Source organism: Aegilops tauschii, chromosome 5 (assembly GCF_002575655.3).
Source record: "Aegilops tauschii subsp. strangulata cultivar AL8/78 chromosome 5, Aet v6.0, whole genome shotgun sequence".
Classification (NCBI taxonomy): Eukaryota; Viridiplantae; Streptophyta; class Magnoliopsida; order Poales; family Poaceae; genus Aegilops; species Aegilops tauschii.
Window position 1 is genome coordinate 69,269,887 of NC_053039.3, and position 21,672 is coordinate 69,291,558.

A 21,672-nucleotide genomic window follows, 5' to 3' on the forward strand; every position below is an offset into this window, starting at 1 on the left:
TCGCTGAAATGTACTCTAGGCTTGCTCTCATCACAAATGAGATTGCCGGCTTAGGAAGTGAAGAGATGACCGATAGATTCATCATCAAGAAGATCCTAAGAGCCTTGGATGGAAAATATGATACCGTGTGCACATTGATCCAAATGATGCCCAATTACAAAGATCTCAAGCCAACGGAAGTCATTGGAAGAATTGTTGCTCATGAGATGTCACTTAAGGATAAGGAAGAGCTCCACGACAAGTCAAGTGGTGCTTACAAAGCCTCATGTGATGCTCCCACGTCATCAAGTGAGAAACAAGCCTTCAATGAAGAATTGAGCCTAATGGTGAAGAACTTCAACAAGTTCTACAAGAGTAGAAGCAAGGAGAGAAGTTCCAAGTCAAGGTCCTACAATGACAAAAGATCTTCAAGTCGTGAATGAAATTGCTACAATTGTGGAAGACCCGGACACTACTCCAATGAGTGTACGGCTCCCTACAAAAGAAGAGAAAATTCTCCCAAAAGAAGTAGAAGAGAAGAATCACCACCAAGAGAGAGAAGGAGTAGAGATGATCGCTATGAACGTAGATCCTATCGGAGAAGCAAGGATTCGGAAAGGAAGGACAAATCATCAAAGAGCTACACAAAACAAAGACATCAAGCTCATGTTGGTGAATGGGTATCCGGCTCCGACTCCGACCATCACTCCGAAAGAAGTTATCACTCCGACTCCGAATATACTCAAGATGAAGGTGTTGCCGGCCTAGAACTTGTGTCAACCAACTCCTATGGCATATTTGACTCACCAAATGAAGGAATTGGAAGATGCTTCATGGTTAAAGGTCCAAAGAGAAGGTGTTTACAAGAGCCTTGCCGGAAGTAAGCAATTTGAGGAAATTGTACGCAAGCAAGGAAGGCACTGGAAGAATCAAGGAATTGGTTTTGAATGAAAGTTCAATGGCAATGGAGTTGAGTGGGAAGAAGATCAATACCCCAAGACGAAGTTTGTTCCTCAACAAGAGAAGTATGATCCCACATCCTTCCAAGGAACACAAGCTCAAGATGATCTTCCACCACAAGACCACAAGCAAAAAGGCAAGGACAAGCTTCAAGAGGAGATTGATGCATTTGAAGAAGCTCCCAAGGCCTTGGTCAAGTGGGTTCCCAAGACTACAACAAGTTCCACTTCATCAAGTACGACTACAACTCCAAGGATTCCCATCAAGATGGTGTGGATCCCGAAGAAAAAGAACTAGAGAGCTTGAGGGTGACTCCGCCAACATACTTCACTCATATCTTTTGGCAAGGACATGTACAAACAACTTCCATATCTTGCACTAGTTCAAGGAGTCACAAACCCTCTTGTTGGTAAGACAAGGGACAAGGTAACCTAATGCTTTCATGGACATCATTTCATGTGAACATCACTCTATGTCTATGGATATCCTTGTTTGTTCCTTGTGGGACTAACCCGTGTAGGTATTGAAAGTGCAACTCACTCCAATGGATTGCTCCAAATGATCTACATCAACATTGAGCATCTACATCTTCAACACCTACATGAAGTCATCATCGACAAAACCCAAGGTTAGTTCATCCCTCTAAGTGGGGATATCACATCTAGGGGAGCTTTACTCTTACCAATTGAGCTAAAGCAACTCTAATGATGTGAACACAACAATGCTTTATGTAAAAGTGGTAACCCCACTTGTGCTTAAACGATGAGTATGACCTATGATCAAATGTTCTCATTTGACTCCTAAGTCAATATACTCATATATAGATGACCTAGTCATCGCCAAATTGCTTGATAGATGCTAGAGTGATTGTGCATGCTTTGTCACATATTTCATTTGCCATTTTATTGTGTGAGCATGTTGATTGCATATTTTACTCATTCGAGGACATCCATTTGTTGCTTTGAATGTTTGGCTTTTTCACTTTTTCCAAATGGATGGACAAAAATGCCTAAGAACTCCCTCTAGATATCTATGCTTTTCTCGTCTCAAACTATATTCATGCTACATCACAAAGTTTGATCAAGTCAGATTCGAACCACTCTGTGTGAGGAGCACTTGGAGTCCCCGATTCGTCATAGACTTAAACTTCCAAAACCTCTTTGTGCATTTCGATATGACCGAGTCATCCACTTCGGTCACACCGAGTTCACTAAGTTGATCTAGGTTTTCCATCTCGGTGCAACTGATTTGAACTTTTCGGTCACACACCGAGTTGCAGTAACTGCTTGCGATTCTGCATCTCGGTGCCACCGAGTTGTTCCGCTCGGTCACACCGACAGGGTCGGGATATATAAACCCACGGGTGAGATTTTGGAAATTTCTTCAAACTCCTCAGCCCGCGCGTGTGTCCTACTCTGCCTCCTCGGGTCTCCGGATCATCTCCTCTCCGCCAGCGACCTCCTGCCGCTAGTTTCCGTCGCCGTCAACGGATTTCTTCTCCGCCGTTGCCGCCGTAGCGAACTCCCGCCGAACTAGGGTATGGGTTCGACTCTATGTGCTATTCCTTTAACTCTGATTCATGGCACATGCTTTGCCATAATCATGACCACGTATGCAAACAATCCATCCACTGAAAACTTCCTTTAGGTTAGATTGGATTTGAAAATTTAGGGTTAGGTCTCCGCCGAACTCATCTCAGACCGATCGAGCTGTAGAAATCGGTCCCACCGATTTGGCTTAGGCCATAGCACATGCATTTTCGGTCTGACCGAAAACTGCACACCGGTGCGACCGAGTTCGACTCTCTGTGAAACCCTAGCAGTCTCGGTGCCACCGAACTATGACTCGGTCTGACCGAGTTCACTAGTTTAGGCTCCAAAATTGCTTCGGTATCACCGAGTTTAACAGATCGGTAGCTCCGAAATGCTTTCTGTGGAGAACTGAAACGAAGTTTTTAAATCATCTGTTTTGCAAAAACTCTGCACTTTGTGATGCTCATCCACTCTACCTCATCTACATCTATTCACAGGGTTTGCTGTCAGTAAGATTGTCAAGATGTCTGACCAGAGTGACAGTCAGAACAGATCTGAAGAACATGTGCAATTGAGTGAGGGTTCAGATCCCTCAAGCAGCTATGATGAGGGCAGTAGAAGCACACCTAGCAACTTGCCCAAGGCAGCCACCAGAACCAGGAAGAAGAGAACCTCAGACTCTGAGGATGAGGATTATGTGGCTGTTGAGGATGAGGCCACCTCAAGGAAGAAAGTGTCGAAGAAGGAGTATGGCACAGCTATTGCAACTAAGCCAGGCTTGAATAAGAAGGCACCAGCAAAGAGAATCCCAATGTCAAAGCCAAGGAAAGTTCCAACGGGAGAAACCATGAAATTCACCATAGAATCAGATGATGGTGAAGCAGCTGGAGATGGCAAGAAAAAGAAGAGGGCAAGAACCACAACTGCAAAAGTTCTTGGAAAATCAACTATGGTAAGAGATTCAGAAGAAGAAGAGGAAGAGGAAGAGGATGTTGCACCAGCTCCCATGCCTCAGAAGCTTATGGGAGATGCTATCAAGTCAGGGGCTGCAACATCAAAGCCCAAACCTGCTCCCAAAGCAACAGCTCAAGCTCAGAAACCCACTAAGCCTAAGAGAAACACTAGAAGCATTCCTGCAGAAGAGAAGAACAAGGCCCCAGTGCCTCAAGCTGAAGAAGAGGATGATGAGTCTCTTATTTTGAGGAAACTGAAACCCAAGAGTCCAGACCACAATGATGCTCATCCAGTGGCTGAAGACATGCACATCCGAAAAGATGCTGGACTGAGATTGTGGAGACAGTCTGATCCCTATGCTGTGAGGAGGAGGACTGCAGTTGATTACAGATTTCATACCAAAGAATAGCAAGACTTCTATGAGACAATTTTGCTTGACAAGAAGCCAATTGTATGTGACATGAGATGGGTTGATTGGGAATACATCAAGGAGAAGGAAGATCACTTCCCAGGAGTCTATGACAGCTTCAAAGCATGTGGAGTTGACAAATTTGTTGGGTAGAAGCTCACAAAATGGAATGATGAGCTGATCATGCAGTTTTACTCCACTGCTCACTTTTACCTAGATGGGAAGATCATATGGATGTCTGAAGGTACTAGGTACCAATCCACTGTTGAAGAATGGGCCAAGCTGATCAATGCCCCAGAGGAACATGAAGATGACTTGGATGTGTATGCCAAGAAGAAGAAAGACCACAACACTATGGAAAACATGTACAAAGAGATCCCAGATAAAGCTTTGGAGACTCACAAGCTTGGATCAGTACATTACTTGTTGTCTGGTTTGCCTACCATCAACACCATCCTAAGGCACACTCTGCTACCCAAGTCAGGAGATCACAAGATGATCTGAGGACATTCCATCAACCTGCTACAACTTTTTGATGTCCCTCAAAAGCTCAAAGTCATGAGTATGATTGTAGAGACAATCAAGAGGACAGCTGCTGACCAAAAGAGAAGTTGTGGGTATGCTCCACACATTCAGGAGCTCATCAACTCCAAGATGGGCACGGGTACATATTTATTGGACAAGGAGCATCTACCCCTATATCCTGAATCTGAAGACAATACAGTTGTGATGAATGAGGAGGAACCATCATCAGCTCAAGTACAAGAGAAGAGAGCTAAAGCTAAGGCTGAGAAAGCTGCCAAGATGCCTAGTTTAGAGGAAGCATCTCAAGTTTTCCTGAAGAGCAAGAAAGATCAGCTTGCATACCTGATCCAATCTACCTTGAGGATTGAGAAGGGCTTGGCCACCCTGACTCAGAATCAGGAGAGCTTGGAGAGGATTGTTGAGACAAAATTTTATGATCTTGATGTGAAGGTTGCTGAGATCCAAACAACTGTTGAGCAGCTCCAGGAGGAAACAGAAGAGAGGAGAGGGAAGGCAACTACTGATGCTTTTCAGCGAGTACCAAGGAGTCAGAGGTCTGCTGCAGTGCATGTACCTGATTCTAGAGCTACATCATCTGCACCAGCAACTACAGCTTCAGTGCCACCTCTAGCAGCCACTCCACCAGCTCCAACTACATCAACAGATGCCTTCGTCCTTGGAGTTCTCTCTACACCACCTCCCGAAGACCAAACCTGAGAGACGCATAGCACTATGCATTTTCAAACTTTTTGGTAACTTGTTGCCAAAGGGGGAGAAATATGTATAGATCATAGGCTTCGAGAGAGAGTGTTTTGCCTTTTATCTCTCTTGCTTTTGGTTGAAACCTTTTTGTGTGCTTGGTTGATACACTATGTCTTTGTCTGTGTGAGATACTTGTTTGATCATGTGATTGATCATATGCTACCTTAATGATTGCTTGGATGATGTTATCTCTTATATTCCATATATGATCATTCACTTTGCTTGGTGATGAGTGCATGCTTTTAATTTTTATCATTTTGAGTGCTCCACCAAGATGTATGTGACATGGAAGAGTGACCCATGATCCTAATCGATTGTGCATTTGCATTCAAAAGCAAATTTTAAATGATGCACAAATTTAGGGGGAGCTCTTGCTTATCACATACTTCTCAAAGTGATGATGTATTTCAATCTTATGATCATTTGTCGAAGCTTTGATCTATATGTTGTCATCAATTACCAAAAAGGGGGAGATTGAAAGTGCAACTATCCCTGGGTGGTTTTGGTAATTCCTAACAACATATAGCTCATTGAGCTAATACTATTTCAAGATAAATATTTCAGGAAAGCTCAATGATTGGCATGGCATGGATTAGAAATGTGGACCCCTCAAAATGCTAAGGACAAAAGATTGGCTCAAGCTCTAAAGCTCAAGACTCTACATTTTACTTTTAGTGATCCAAGATCACATTGAGTCCATAGGAGAAGCCAATACTATTAAAAGGGGATGAGGTGTTGCTTAATGGGTTACTTGCTCGAAATGCTTAGTGATATGCTCCAAAAACCCTCAGCCACTTTCTCATATCCACATTTGTCCCAAACCAAAAGTCAAACTCGGCCCCACCGAAACTTTCTATCCGGCGCCACCGAGTTTAGTTGACATAGCCACTGCCACAAAACCCTAGTCATTGCAGTCTCACCGATAGGGATCTCGGTCTCACCGAGATGGTATTGCAAACTCTCTGTTTCCCTTCGCAACATTTCGGTCCAACCGAAATGAGCGATCGGTCCCACCGAGTTCGCAATGCAAACTCTCTGTTTCCCCTTCGTAACGTTTCGGTCTCACCCAGATGAGCGAATCGGTCCCATCGAGTTTGCCTGACTAACTCTCTGGTTAGCTTATTACCAAAATCGGTCTCACCGAGTTTGTGTAATCGGTCTCACCGAGTTTGTGTAATCGGTCTCACCGAGATTATGTTATGCCCTAACCCTAATGAAATCGGTCTCACCGAGTTGACATGTCGGTCCCACCAAAAAACCTAACGTTCACATTTTGAACTAAATCGGTCTGACCGAGTTTCATTATTCGGTCCCACCGAGTTTGGTGATTTGTGTGTAACGGTTAGATTTTGTGTGGAGGCTATAAATACCCCTCCACCCACTCTTCATTCATGGAGAGAGCCATCAGAACATGCCTACACTTCCATCATACATTTTCTGAGAGAGAACCACCTACTCATGTGTTGAGTTCAAGATATCCCATTCCAACCATATGAATCTTGATCTCTAGCCTTCTCCAAGTTGCTTTCCACTCAAATCATCTTTCCACCAAATCCAAATCTGTGAGAGAGAGTTGAGTGTTGGGGAGACTATCATTTGAAGCACAAGAGCAAGGAGTTCATCATCAACACACCATCTATTACCTTTTGGAGAGTGGTGTCTCCTAGATTGGTTAGGTGTCACTTGGGAGCCTCCGTCAAGATTGTGGAGTTGAACCAAGGAGTTTGTACGGGCAAGGAGATCGCCTACTTCGTGAAGATCTACCCTAGTGAGGCAAGTCCTTCGTGGGCGATGGCCATGGTGGGATAGACAAGTTTGCTTCTTCGTGGACCCTTCGTGGGTGGAGCCCTCCGTGGACTCGCGCAACCGTTACCCTTCGTGGGTTGAAGTCTCCATCAACGTGGATGTACGATAGCACCACCTATCGGAACCACGCCAAAAATCTCCGTGTCTACATTGCGTTTGCTCCCTCCAAACTCCTCCCTTTACCTTCATGTGCAATGTTTTACATTCTGCTGCTATACTCTTAGACTTGCATGTGTAGGTTGTTTACTTGACAAGTGCTAAGTTGCTAAAATCTGCCAAGACAGTAGTTTAATCATCCCCCCCTCTAGACATACTTTCGATCCTACAACGGCGAACTCGCCCTCCGCATCCACGTCCATGCCGGCGCCCCCGCCCGCCGGCACGGATTCACCCCCCCCCCCCCCCCCCCGCCCCCACCCACCCACCCTGCCGGTCGCCACCGTACCGGCGGTTCCTACGAAGGCGACGAAGGCATGAGGTGGAGGCAAACGACCGGCGAATCGTGACCGCAACCCGGCCGAAAAGTGTGGCTCGGCCGGCCAAAATCTTGAAGGCAGTCGCGGCGGCTCGGGCCGACGATTCGCAGCCACGGCCGACGGCTTCCTCCTACAGCCAAGGAGCCGTTCCTCAACCTCCACCGCCGGCCGTGGAGGAAGATGTGGCCACGCCGACGGCCACCGCCTCCAACATGTTCGATGATATGTCGCAAAGGTAAAAAAAATCTTTTGTGCTCTCATTTGTTGTTTCAAATTGAATGTGATGTTGAATGTTTGTACGTCCAATTGTAGTCTTGATGATGAAGCTTTGTAGTCTTCACCGCTCCCGGCAACGATACTTCACCGCTTGACAACGTTGACAAAAGAAGCCGGTGATGATGATGATCGTACCATGGTTCACAACGCCGATGGTGTTGATGACCCGCATGAATGATATTCATGTGCATTATAATTTGTGGAGAAAAACTTAGATTTGGATGATGCACTTTTGGTAGAGGGATTTGAAACTATGATGATGATGATCTACTTTTGTTAGGGATTTGAAACTATGATAATGATGCACTTTAATTTGAAACTTTAAGTGATATTTCAATGCAAAACCATGGCTGTACAGCGGCTGAACAGCAGCCGCGCGGCCGGCAACCGGTTTTACATCTTCGTTTTGGACCGCCTGTTGGAGTTGCTCTTTTACATCTCTGTTTTGGACCATCGGTTGGAGTTGAGCCTTTTTCGGAGATGTAAGAGCAACTCCAACACAGCGACCCAAAACGTCCGCATGCGTCCGTTTGGGTCGGCCCGAAAAAATTTGGACGCCCAACGCACCGACCCAAACCCAAAACGTGTCCGCTTCGCATCCGCGCTGACGCATTTGCGACCCAAGTTTGTGGCCGAAATGCGTCGGCGCGGACGCGAAGCGGACACGAAGCGAACGCCTCGCGCGGCTTCTCGTTGTCCGCCGCGTACCCACCTGGCGGCCCTCCAACTACCATGATCAGCTTAATTTATGACGACCGCCCACCTCGGGCCCACGCATCAGCAACGACGGTCGATCTTTTTTAATCCGGGCGTGCGGGGGGGCGTCCTCATCCGCTTCCAGAAGCCCCCCGTCCCCATCTCACCACCCCTCTGCTCCCCCGTAGGCGGCAACCCTAGCCACCTCTAGCCAAGCAAAGATGGGGTTCTTCTCCGGCTTTGGCCCCGGTAAAGCCAAGGGCAAGGCCCCAACCACCCCTCTCCCCCGGCTTCGCCGGCGCCTTCTCGCCGGCCGAGGCAGCGTGTCAGCGTGCCAGTGCACCAGGCGGAGTGGCACTGGCAGCACTGTGTCCCTCTCCCCTTCCCGGACATGACCCTGCCGCACGACTGGCATTTGAATCCGGAGAGGATCCCGGTGCCGGCGGCGCCACGGTCGGCCAGGACGCACCCAGAGGAGGTGCGGCGCCAGCGGGCGCTGCTGACGCTGGAGCAGCGCAGCGACACTGCGTACGCCTTCGACTCACCCAACTGGGCTCGTTGGTTCGCCTACGAGCATGAGGAGGCGAGGTGACGCGGCATCCGCGAAGTCGCCCGCAGCTTGCTGCCGCCCCCGCTCGTCCTCCGCGACGAGGAACAGAAGGCAGAGGCTGCCTACCGACGGCCATGGCGGCTGTCCTCTGGGAGAGCGAGGAGGACGAGTGGTGCAGGATGGCGGAGGAGGAGGAAGAGGAGGCGGCGTACCAGGCTGCCATGGCGGATGCCATGGTCCTCTCCGCGGCGGGCGACTGCGTCATGCCACCAGTGGCCCCGCCATCCCCGGTCAAGACCTTGCCGGAGCAGGCCCCCGTCGAGCGCTACTCCTGGATGGGAGTAGGGCACGAGTGGGCCAGCACGCCGCCGGTCTGGATGGGGGCGACACCGGCGCAGGAGGCGACATACCTCGAACAATGGCGCCAGCGACGGCTGGCCGAGTAGTGTCTCGACGGCGAATACCTCGAGATGCTCGAGCGCGACGCCAAGGAGGAGCAGCGCGAGGCCGAGGAGGAGGTGCGCCAGGCCCAAACAGCGGCGGCACAGCCCGCGGCCACACAGCCCGCACCCGACATCAACGTTGTCTGGAACACGGAGTTCCCCTAGGCCTGGCCTGCGCCGACGCCCATCGACCTCACCGGCCCCGACGACGACGACGAGGATGCCTAGGGCAGCGCACCGCCTCGTAGTTAACTTTTTTTAATGTTAATTAATGTAGATGTGGATGTGTGGACTATCGCCGGCCTTCATGGCCGGTTTATTGTTTAATTATTGTTTGTTTTTATTTTCAAAATGTTTGTATTCTTTTTTATCGTGCGCTGTCAAAATGGGTCAGGCCGGCGTTGGGCGCATGCACCGACCCAAACGTGGAAGCGGACCTTGGTGTCCGCCGGGCCAACCCAAAGAGACAAAAAACGGACAAATTTGCCGTCCGTTTGGGTCGGCGCGTTGAAGTTGCTCTAAAAAGCACTTTTTGGTGCTCTAAATTTTTACATCACCGGTTTGGAACACCAAAATATACATAATCTATTGGAGATGCTCTAATGATGGTGTAGAAGACCATATATACAAAAGAAAAGATAATATACCAACCCACGTTGTTGAAGTTAGCACTAACCATGGCTAACGAAAGCCCTAAACCCTAGTTAACAACTAAACGATTGCACAATTGCACAGCCAGCCAACTCAGCCCTATAAAAAGCCAGCACCACCACCTAATGCTACGTACACGGTGGCGTCTCTAACCTTCCTTGAGGAGCTGAGGTGTTTATGGATTTCTAGCTAGCTGCACGTAGGCCCGAACGTCATCAGTGGTCGTACGCAGTCGCCATGAACGGCAAGAGCAAGAAGAGCAAGGACACGCCACTGCTGGGCAAGTACGAGCTCGGGCGACTGCTCGGCCGCGGCACGTTCGCCAAGGTCTACCTCGCGCATCCGGTCACTGGCGGTGAGCCAGTGGCAGTGAAGGTGATCGACAAGGCGGAGGTGATGGGCATGGAGGGCATGGCGCCTCGCGTGCTCCGGGAGGTGGTGGCCATGCGCCGGCTTCGCCACCCGGGCGTGCTCCGCCTCCACGAGGTGCTCGCCACCCGCTCCAGAATCTACCTCGTCATGGAGCTAGCCCCCCGTGGCGACCTCCAGTCCATGCTCGCCGCTCTGCCAAACCGCCGCTTTTCGGAGAAGGCCGCGCGGCGCGTGTTCGTGCAGCTCACGGCGGCGCTCGCCCACTGCCACGCGCGCGGCGTGACGCACCGCGACGTCAAGCCGCAGAACGTCCTCCTCGACAGCGCCGGCAACCTTAAGGTGTCCGACTTCGGCCTATCGGCGCTCCCAGACACGCTTCGGGACGACGGCCGCCTCCACACCGCCTGCGGCACGCCGGCCTATGCCGCGCCGGAGGTGCTCCGCCACATATCATACGACGGCGCCAAGGCCGACGCGTGGTCCTGCGGCGTCATGCTCTTCGTCCTCCTCGCCGGACGCCTGCCCTTCGACGACGCGAACATCCCCGATATGTGCCGGAAGGCGCACCGCCGTGAGTACGAGGTACCGCCGTGGGTGTCGCCGCCGGCGCGCCGCCTGGTGCACCGCCTGCTCGACCCGAACCCGGCGACCCGCGTCTCCGTGGAGGCTCTGGCGGCGACGCACCCATGGTTCGTCAAGCGCTCCCTCAGCCTCGACTCGCAGCTCGACGGCCTCCTCGACGGCCAGCCAGAGCGCGCGCTGGCGTTCCGGGCGCCGGCGGTGAACGCATTCGACATCATATCCATGTCGCAAGGGCTCGACCTGTCCGGGCTGTTCGGCGGGAGCAAGAGCAGGGAGAAGCGGTTCATGACGACGGCGTCGCCGGAGCAGACGCTGGAGCAGCTCAGCCGGGCGAGCGGGAAGCTCGGGTACGTCGTGGTGGGGACGAAAGGAGTGGGGTGCCAGCGCCGTCCTCCAGCAGGGAGGCCGGCAATATCAGTGGGGATTTCGGAGCTGGTGCCGCCACTAATGCTCGTCGAGATGCGGCTGGAGATGGACGACGGCGACGGCGAGGTTCAAGTGTTTGGTTGGGATCAGTTGAGGGTGGAGCTAGGGGATGTAGTAAGGGCTTGGCATAGCTGTGAAGATTTGGAACAAGTTCAGTAAACTTTCTTATTCAGAAGAAGTTATTTTGCAGCTTAGCTAGTTAATGGAGGTGTAAAAAGGTACTCTAAAATGTCAATATATGTGAATCTAGCTTGTTTGTTTTACTTGTTTTCTGTATTGAATATTACACTGTACACTATATGTAAGCTCCATTTGTATACAAGAAAAGATAGGGTAAGCTTTTTGGCAACAATCTGAATGTGTTGAGCAAGTAAAGACGGTACAAAAGATCGAAGAGATTGAAACGAAGTTCTATGTATGTTCAGCTCTGTTAGCAGCACAATGTAGACCAATGAGAAATTAGCCCATAATAACCGACGAGTAATCAGAATTTAGCCCAGACTTGTGTGCTCTTGATATACTACTATGCCTTTTGCATATCAGTTAACTGGAAAGCAACTGATCAAGTTTAAAAAAATGAAAGGCATGATGTTCACCAAAATTCTGGTAAATAGTAACTCCAAAAAAAAAAGCTATTATACAGTTTATACCTCATGTATATGCAATACCTCATTTTTGTTTATTAAAAGGCACAATATTATAAACTACTAAAAAACTTGTAAAAATAAGTTTCTACTGCAATTAACAAGACCACAGTCAAAATCAGGCATTTCTAATTACTCTGATTAGACAGCCTCTTAATCATTTGACAACATTGACAGCACTCGCGCGACGGTTTAGCCGCTGCCCCTAAATAATCAGCACACTCGAGCATTTTTCACCACACCAAGAGACATCTATTTATGGTATCTGAATTGTTATGTTATCATTATAGAATTTGACAAATGAGTGAATGTACAATGATACACGCACCTTTTGCTTTGATTAGTGCTATCAAGATAGCAAAACTGTAGTAACAGACAGACACAGAAGCAGTGACATGTTTGGCTCACCTGTGGCTGGCCTGCTAGCACAGAAATGATAGCTCATGTTTCAGCTCAGATCCGTCGAACCAGGGCTCCTGTCTGCTCCGTTATGTTCATAGCATAGCAGACTAGTTGCCATTTTTTAGCCCAACAACTCAACCTCTATGTCTCTATCCTATTAATTTCCAAGAAAAAAAATCTTGAATTTGAATGAGATAAGTGCGCGGAGAAAAAAACAAATACATGCTGAGAAGTAGAGTGTCCCTATCAATGTCTCTGGGAGCTTCATTTCTGGTGAATTAACTTTCTGAAGGATATGTTATCCTGAATAAAGTGAGAGGGAGGCCTGCATCCATGGCGACCGTTGGTTGTTTCCCAGGACTATGAACAGTTGCCAGGGCTCTCGGCATCGTCGATTCGCCATGATATGTTCGGAGCGAATGCGACCATAGATAGATAGATATAGGTACGGAGTAGATGTCAGTAGCATCAACTCTCAATCAAGTGAAGGTATAAGATAGCTAGAAACAACCTGCCGCATCAACTGATAAAGAGGCCTTGTTGGAAGATATTTGTGCACACTCTGTAAAGCAACAGGTGATTGATTGGTTCCTTAGTTTGCAGCCAGCTATCAGTGGGAGCTATTTTCTTCAGAGCAGCAATGCAGTTTTCTCTTGTAAGAGCATAGACACCACAGGAAATTATCTCAGGGTTTTCCCCCTTTTTTGACATAATGGAAAGATTATCCTCCCGGTCTCTGCATCATGTGATATGATGCAACAATGTCAGAGCTAATTCACCGATGAAGAAAAGATAACCATGTTTGGTGTCACTAGTCATGTCAGAGTGCAGATCACCTGATCACCTGCTCCCCTGAATGAAGTTCAACCCACTGAACTCTGCTTCTCACTGAAACTTCTGCGTTGTTCCGCGGCTAGCTTGCCTGCTACTTCTCTAGGAAGCACTCTGCTTTCCTTCGCTTTTGTATCAGACACTAAGTTGCTTTGCTTTGTTCAATGGGGCAGGGGAACCTCTTTACATCTAAAAAATGGTGTTGCAACCTGCAAATTGCCAAAGCTGTTACTCTCAGGAGATGCAATTTGCCAGTTCTTTGTGCAAAACTAATGTGACCTGACCTGGACATCAGGGAATGGAACAACCAGTACTGACAAACGAGGTAGCTCAGAAATTCAGCTCACCTCGTCATTGGTTCGAGAATCAAGACACTCACACATTCATACAAGATGCTTACTTTTTGCGTGAACTAAGTTGGCTATCCATTGTAACCTCGCACCCGTAAAGCGGTGAAAAGGAAATCAGTATTTGACTGCACCTGTCTGGTCACAATACAGGAGGAGGAGAGCTGTAAGCAAAGTAAACAACGTGCGAGAAGTATGCAAGACAAGAAGTGCTGGTCTGAATCAGCACAATCTTTTTGGGCAAGATATATAGCACACTGGAATCAGGTGATCGTGAGACACAATCAAAGCTTTAAACAAACCAAGTGCTTACCCTTAATCTGCAGATAAGTTAGGTGCTTACCTTTTGGGTGTATATCTTCTCAGCGTGTCACCAGTGATGAATGTTGAACCCTCTCTTTCTCTAAGCAGATGACAATTAGATACGGACATGGTCTTCACCATGAAACTCTGACAATTCATTTTTGTATGAATGTGTATGTTAGTACAAAACATGAAAGCAAATACAGTGTTAGCAATTTGATCCAATCAGGGGCCTCTTTCAGTAAGATCTGTGATGCAAAGGACTATGGATGGATAAGCATGTAAATATATATATATCAAATCCCTAGACATAGCAACAAGGAGTTCTGCCCAAGATCAAGGCAACATGTTTTATCCAAAATACGGTGCGCTCTGCTACCATTATCTCTTCAATTAACTAGTCTATCCACTTGGTCATCCTCCTAGCTTTCCATTGGAAGTACAGAAGAATAAGTTATCCCCCATATGCTCCAAAAAGTGCAAAGACAACTTGTCAAAATCACAGAAGAACAGTCCCACACATCATGGTTCTCATGGGCAATTTAGCAAAACAAGCTTTATGTGAATGTTAAAAAGAGATATTATTTTACGCCATCTTCTGTATCCTGCCTAGATCAGTTTGCCATCTGTTTAGGATAGCTGTACAAGAGAATGGACTCATCGACGCAGGCTATGACCATTAGCCATTCAACCCCGTTTTCAGAGAAGAATTTCAGGGAAGAACATTGAAAAAGGGAAACAAAATTCTCTTCTCCATGCGCCGCGGTGTTTCTCACTTCTTAAGGCCCATGGGCCAACTTGGACTAAAATTACACAAAACTTTGAGCATTTTGGTAATTGAAACACAGTACTGTATGCCATAATACTAATCCACTTTCCTTGCAACCAAAATTTACTGGGCTCTCACTGGACTTCAACATGTATACTCCCTCCATTCCACAATGTAGTGCTTCCTCTATCTCCGTGCTTCAACTTTGACCGTAAATTTAACTACCAAGACCGATTGCGGCGGGAACAAAAATTATATCAGTGAATTCGTATTCGAAAGAAGTTTTTAATTATGTAATTTTTTCACCCGCCGCAGTCGGTCTCGTTCGTTAAATTTATGGTCAAAGTTCGACCTCGGGAAGCGCGGGCGCACTATATTTTGGAATGGAGGGAGTACTATTTAGAAGGTAATTGACATATAGTGTTGTATGCCATAATACAAATAGACTTTCAGTTTCTGATTTGTTTTTGTTATGTTGGTTTGGTGTGCAAACTGAAATTATGGCACAAAAAATCATTGTATTTGTCGTAAAATTATGGCACGGTCTGATTAAATAGTTCCCTATATATAATGAGAGTCCAGTGAGAGTTGAACAGCCCTTTCAAAATTTAGGCACAATTCCTCAGTACCATCACAAAGACAACCGAATGGAAAACACAGTTTTGCTAATCATTGACATGTCCAATACAGTTATCTGCTTATGCGTGATATTCACAAGGCTGAGAAGCAGGATCATACATCTGATGTAGTGGAGAACAACAAGGTGTTTCTCACTTCTTAAGGCCCATGGGCCAACTTGGAGTAAAATTACACAAAACTTGGAGCATTTTGGTAACTGAAATACAGTGCTGTATGCCATAATACAAATCGACTTTCAGTTTGCACACCAAAATTTACTGGGCTCTCGCTGGACTTCAACATGTATACTATTTTGAAGGTAATTGAAATACAGTGCTGTATGCCATAATACAAATCGACTTTCAGTTTCTGCTTTGTTTTTGTTAGGTTTGTTTGGTGCGCAAACTGAAATTATGGCACAAAAAATCACTGTATTTGTCATAAAATTATGGGATGATCTGATCAAATAGTTCCCCATATATAATGAGTTCAGTGAGAGAGTTCAATAGCCCTTTCAAAATTTAGGCATAATTCCTCAGTACCATCGCAAAGTTCACCACCAAATGGAAAACACAGTTCTGCTCATCACTGACATGTGCAGTACAGTTACCTGCTTGTGCACAATATTCACAAGGCTGAGAAGCGCAAAGAAGCAGGATAAGAAGACTGAAGTGCAGGTTATTTACCTTCAAAATAGTATACACAAAGTTCAGCATCCAGATATACACGGACGCCACAGCCTCCATACTTTACGACAAAACTTAGCCCACTGGAGAATTACACAATCCAGTTACTGAGCATTGGCAGGGACTTCATGGTCCGGGAAAATCGACGTGTCCTCAGAGTGCACTGAATCTCTATGGATCCTCTTCTGCAGGTTCTCCAGGCTCGCGACGCGTCGCAAAGAGGCTGGCCTTGAGGCCATCTCTTCCCCATTGGGCAAAGGGGTTGCTACCTCTGAGACGTCATGTTTGATCAGATCGTCTTCAAGTAAACCCTGGAGGAAATGGCTCATGTTTTCCTCACTGGGAACAGCATCAGCAGAAGCTGCAACAGATACACATGAAGCCAAGGGCACGTTGTTTGATGTAGTGGAGAACATCAAGCTTGCTCCAGTTACTCTCCTGACAGCTTCTTCAGCTATATTCACCTGAACACAAGTACTTTGTTAGCGTAGAAAAGCAAAGAATAATATGGCACTAGTTACATTTTGTTTATAGACCCTGTTTCAGATAATATGAAGCAAGTTGTATCTCACTAGCACCTCATCTAGACTATTTTTGTAGAATCCAAGTATTAGCTACTGCCAATGTTTTGGAAAGAAAAAAACATTTTATACACATAGCACCTCATCTAGACTATTTTTGTAGAATCTAAGTATTAGCTACTGCCAACGTTTTGGAACAAAAAAATACAGTTTATACACATAAGTGTAACATATGTCTGTTTTAAAAAACATAAGTTCTATATATACATGTCTGTGAATACAATATTGAAATATGCCTGGTGTTTGCAGAGAAAAGACAACAAGTAATGGCTGTAAAATGGATGTTCTAGAAACACCTTTACCAAGACATAAATACAGAGTTCGGCATGTACTCACACACAAGCATTAACAAATGTATGTATGATTGTGCCTGTTTGGACTCCTCAGGTGCGGTATGAGATAGAACACCCTCCCATAAGGACCAAAACCACAGGCTTAATGAGACACACTCTCTGAGCATTGCAACATGGTATGAGCACTTTTTTATATTTTGTTTCGTTTTTACAACACCCACACCTGTAAGAAAACATTGTTATTCTTGCCACCAAAAAATTAAAAAGAATAGAAGAGAGAGTGAAACATAGAACTAAACTACTCCTTGTTCACTAATGGAAGAGGATAGTACCTGCCTGCCTCCTTATGAGAATGGCAAACTCAAACCCAGAATGGCAATGTAATCTTTAATAGTACAGTTAGGAATAGGAAGTTACAAATGATGCTAAACAAGGAATGTCAAATCCCAGATCGCTTTAATTGCCATGCATGGGTTCTCCAAAGAAAAGAAAGCACATCAACCATGGTATGTGCAGAGCCTAAAAAAGTAACTAGTAATGGCACATATGATGCACAATATTATGCCATGGCTATAATCAACAGATTCACTAGCACGGCCCTTCAAATAGTTACAGCAGGTTGCAGGATACAGTTAAGAGTTATCAAGAAAAGGATATACCTTTCTTCTCATAGTCTCAATATCAACTGTAAGATTCCTGTTGCCAAGGGAAGCTTCCTTGTATTTCTGAGTCATGTCAGTCAGGCGCTTTAGCAAAGATGCATTCTCAGCTCTTAACTGGGTAACCTAGATGATAGTGCAGTAATTAGCATGGCCGGCTTAACTTCAGTTGAGTTTCAAACATCGTTAGTCACAATTTCAAACCTGTGATTCTATATCATTTTGGTGGGCTTGCTTCCTTTTCCTTGACCTCCTGGCAGATTCTCGATTTGACAGCATCCTGATCATAGAATTAAAACAGAGAAAATTCAGCATGGCAAACATTGTACTAGTTTTCCAACATGGCACATTGGTAAGGAATTTACTTGAAAATAACCAAGTACGAAACTACAGCCTCCTGCTATTTAGGACTTTGGTGGGATTGGTTTAAATTTAGAAAACAAGGCCATTTCTAGTTTTTATTGTGAAATATGTTGGGTGTTTAAAAAATAATCTGGTACCAATATGAAAAGACACAAGCATATATGTTTGGAGGGATTGGATCCTCTATGGTACCCTCTGCTTTTTCACCTGTCCTGAACCATTCGACTGGCAGGGCAAGGAAAGAGATTGAGATATATTATATCCTTGCAAGATAAACTAATTTCTTGCCCCATTACTATCAAGTATTTGTTTCCAACTAGATAACTGAATATTGCTAAAAGGTGAAAGCCGATATTTTTGGATGACAAGTTCTGGTGACAGCAGAACATAATGTTCACATGATACCATTAGAATCTTATAATGATTAAAGTTGATGCTTTGTACTGCATGTTGAAGATAATGGTGATGAGAAAAAGTCTGCAGTACCTCTTCACGCGCTTGGCACTGGCAGGGTCTGTATTTTCCTCGAGATCCCCATCGTCATCATCTGACTGCTCCTTTGATGTACAACTATTAGCTGGCTTTCCTTGAACAACAGTACCGTCACCTATGGATAGAAGTAAAGAACAAAAAGGCTTAATGAGGATAGCACACAAGAGTTAGAAGTTCTAATGCTACAAAAAATGCCTAGTTCCGTATCACGCTTGTAGGTGCTCTTCTAAAACAGATACTATGATGTGAAAATATGTCTAGACTCTAGACATGGTCAGAATGCAAACTGGTGTCAACAAGAATGCTTCTCTGATGCAATTGCCAGTATTCAGCATCGATGAAACAGGATCAAAATATCCATTTATCATCTTTTACGTATTTGATCTCAACAATATTATATGTGTTTTAGCTCTTTTCTCCAGACATGTCAACATAGCACCATATTGCCAAAGCCAGAGTTAAAATTTCTCCCCATTTTGCTGGATTCTCTGGACAACAGTTAACCTATTCTACAGAAACTGCTGGCAACATTTGCCTCTTCTGCTGATTCAGGAGTGCTAGAAGCCAGAGAGTACCAAATAAAAAGACAGCTAATGTTCAGAGGTGGATTTGATATATAACACTCACTCTAGCAGAACTGAATAATACTGTCAACCTAAACTGTACTTTGTCAATTACTGCCTTTTGGTTACTTCCTGTTGCGAAGTTACTTGGACTTAAATGAATGTGAATATCGAAGTTCGTTCATACATACAATCAAAAGAAGCTTGAGAAACCAATGGCGAAGTGTCCGAAGCTTGTGAACTGAGGCAGTTCAACGAAGATTCTTGAGGTTTACCTTCCTGAAATCAAATTACAGGAAAAATTAGCTCATGTACATCACACTTAGATGGCATTTGCCAGAGCACACTGCAAAATCTAGTTTGATTGATGAGCAATGCAAAATCACACATATCACCCGAACGGTTACCGATTATAATAAATCGTAAGCTTCAATTGAATCAATGGGTAAATGTGGATAAGAGAAATACTGATGTCAGATATGAAATGGTAGAAACTAGGGACGATTGATTCAGCCACTCATATACACTCTGCTACTAACAGGCACAAAGTGTGAATTGAATGGTGTAGGACGATTAAAGCAAACAATTATGTCGTTACATGCTTGCGTGTCACTCTCAGGAAAAATATCAGAACAAACTTTTTCATATCAGATATGAAAAAGATTGGAGAACCCAATTGTTCCGGACTCTCCGACAACATCAAATCATTTAGTTATATAGTCATATGTGGTCGACCATATTCCATCAGAATATACTCATCATCTGTATATGTGGTTGAAACAAGCCAGCTACCCTCCTAGAAACATGTTACATGTCGCATGTCAGTATGTCACACTAAACCATCTGTGATCCTATCCTATGCACCAAGATTCCCCTGAGAATCCAGGAAACCAGGATTCTTCTCCCATCGCCTTCATTCAGGAATAAAAGGCACATCATTACCATTTTTGTTTCGTGCGGGTTCCTGGCCAGAAAATAATACTCAACTGGTACCATTTTCATGTAAATCATAATAGTAACAAATCTAGCGCATTAGGATGGCAGCAATTCGGCCAGTAAGACTACTTAGAAAACTGAAACTGGTCGGGTTGTTCATCAGAACTCAAAAGACTGAAGCAGATCCGTGCGGTGTTTTCTTGTAAACAAAAAATTGCTGGACAACTCCTCTAAGAGGGATCTGCGGTGGAATCAGTAGAGCTTTATCAAACGCTCCAGATCGACCTAAAACTCAGTCAGACCAGAGAGGAATTGAGCATACCATGGTCTTGGCCACGGCGGCGCAGTACAGTTGCAGCTTCCTCTTCAGCACGGCGGCGTACTCTCCGGGGTCTCCGCCGGCGCGGGCACAGTTCAGCTCCACCACCTCGTCGCCGCTGCACTCCATTCTCTAAGTAGCTGCTCTGTTTCCCACCCTTGATAATAGTAGTTCTACTCACAGGGGCAAAGAATTACTACACCGGGAACTGGGAGCAAGTGAATCGCAAAACTAAGGATTTGGAGCAAGAGCGATGGTGGAGATGGAGGCGGCGAGGGGGGAGGGTTTATAGCGGCGGTGGAGGGGACGGGGAGTCGCTGTCTCGGCGGCGCTGTCCATGTGTTTCACTTCTCCGCGCAAAAAAAGATCTCAGCAGCCTACTTGCAAGCCAAGTGGCCAGAATCCGCTCCGGCGTGCTCCTGTCCACAAAATTTAGATCTTTCGTGTGGGGACCACCGTGTGTTTTCCATGGAAATTTACTGGCTCTCGATTTATTGACCCCCTCTAGTTTTGACCCTAAATTGACCTAAAAAAATAATACCAAATTGTGAGTTATATACCACAAAAAGTATATCATTTGATTTGTATTTGAAAGAAATTTCTAATGATGCACTTTGGGATGCATACTTAACTTGCAATTTAACAATCAAGTTTCAGATGAGAATCGAGGAGGTCTTGTAAACCGAGACAGATGAAGTATGTTCTAGGAAATTGTAGTCGGACTTCTCTATCTTTTAACAACCATTGGTAAAGCTGTTAGAAAATGTTTGATAACTAGATTTTTTTTATGAAAAATGATTCTAGAATGTATTTTCCATACTTATTACTTAAATGTTTTATACAAATTTAGCGGTAAAGTTTTCTCATTGGTAAATTCAAAATGTAAACTATTTTTAATTAGTCGGAGTAACTTGCCGGTACGGAGAAAATTATATAAACCATCTACGCGCCTAGAGAGTGCAGAGCCAAGTGAATCTCATAAAGTTTCTACCAAGGCTCCCCCCGGCGTGGCACTAGAAGCATACACCCACTTCAGGGCACACATGAAATAAATATGTGACCAATATTTCTGCATAAAGATTGGCAACAGATTTGAGTTTGTAAAGTGTGGAACCGCACATATAACTTCACACCCACCAAAGTTGATTTTCAAATCAAATGCCCCGGGCCAGTCTGTGTTCGCCCTGCCTGTGCTCGCCTTGGTCTCTAAGCGTCGGTAGCAGGCCAGATCAGTCACGCAAGGCCTCCACAACAGGGCTTGGATCCAGGACATCCAGGGTGCCATGGGGCCGCGGCGATGGTGGAGTACGTCTAGCTATGGCGAGCGCTGCAACAGATCGCTCTTTCCCTCCGCCATGACTCGCTCAGATGGGTTGGACTAAATCGGAAACTTACACCGCAAGATCTTGTTATCATGCCCTGTTCACCAGATCGACAATCACGCCCCACTAGAGACTCGCCTGGAGG

The 21,672-nt window shown here is 45.8% G+C and overlaps 2 protein-coding genes across 3 annotated transcripts; one reads left to right on the top strand and one right to left on the bottom strand.

Annotated features, from left to right (window-relative positions):
* Nucleotides 1-10,143: 10,143 nt before the first annotated feature.
* Nucleotides 10,144-11,662, top strand: LOC109768882 (CBL-interacting protein kinase 4). The gene has a single exon (XM_020327620.4). The coding sequence runs from the start codon at nt 10,257-10,259 to the stop codon at nt 11,556-11,558; it is 1,302 nt and encodes a 433-aa protein (XP_020183209.1). The 5' UTR covers nt 10,144-10,256; the 3' UTR covers nt 11,559-11,662.
* A 3,942-nt stretch (nt 11,663-15,604) lies between these two features.
* On the bottom strand, nt 15,605-20,563 carry LOC109768881 (light-inducible protein CPRF2). 2 transcript variants are annotated; one of them, XR_005756259.3, is made up of 7 exons: nt 20,209-20,563; nt 19,142-19,229; nt 18,382-18,502; nt 17,737-17,812; nt 17,533-17,658; nt 16,000-16,463; nt 15,605-15,923 (listed from the first exon to the last, which is right to left on the bottom strand). XR_005756259.3 is itself a non-coding variant. In XM_020327618.4 (6 exons), exons 1-6 carry the CDS (start codon nt 20,332-20,334, stop codon nt 16,104-16,106), a joined length of 897 nt encoding a protein of 298 aa, XP_020183207.1. In that variant the 5' UTR covers nt 20,335-20,563; the 3' UTR covers nt 15,974-16,103. The 2 variants fall into 2 exon arrangements, 1 of the variants encoding a protein (XP_020183207.1); XM_020327618.4 differs by lacking the exon at nt 15,605-15,923 and having other exon boundaries at nt 15,974-16,463.
* Between the last annotated feature and the right edge of the window lie 1,109 nt (nt 20,564-21,672).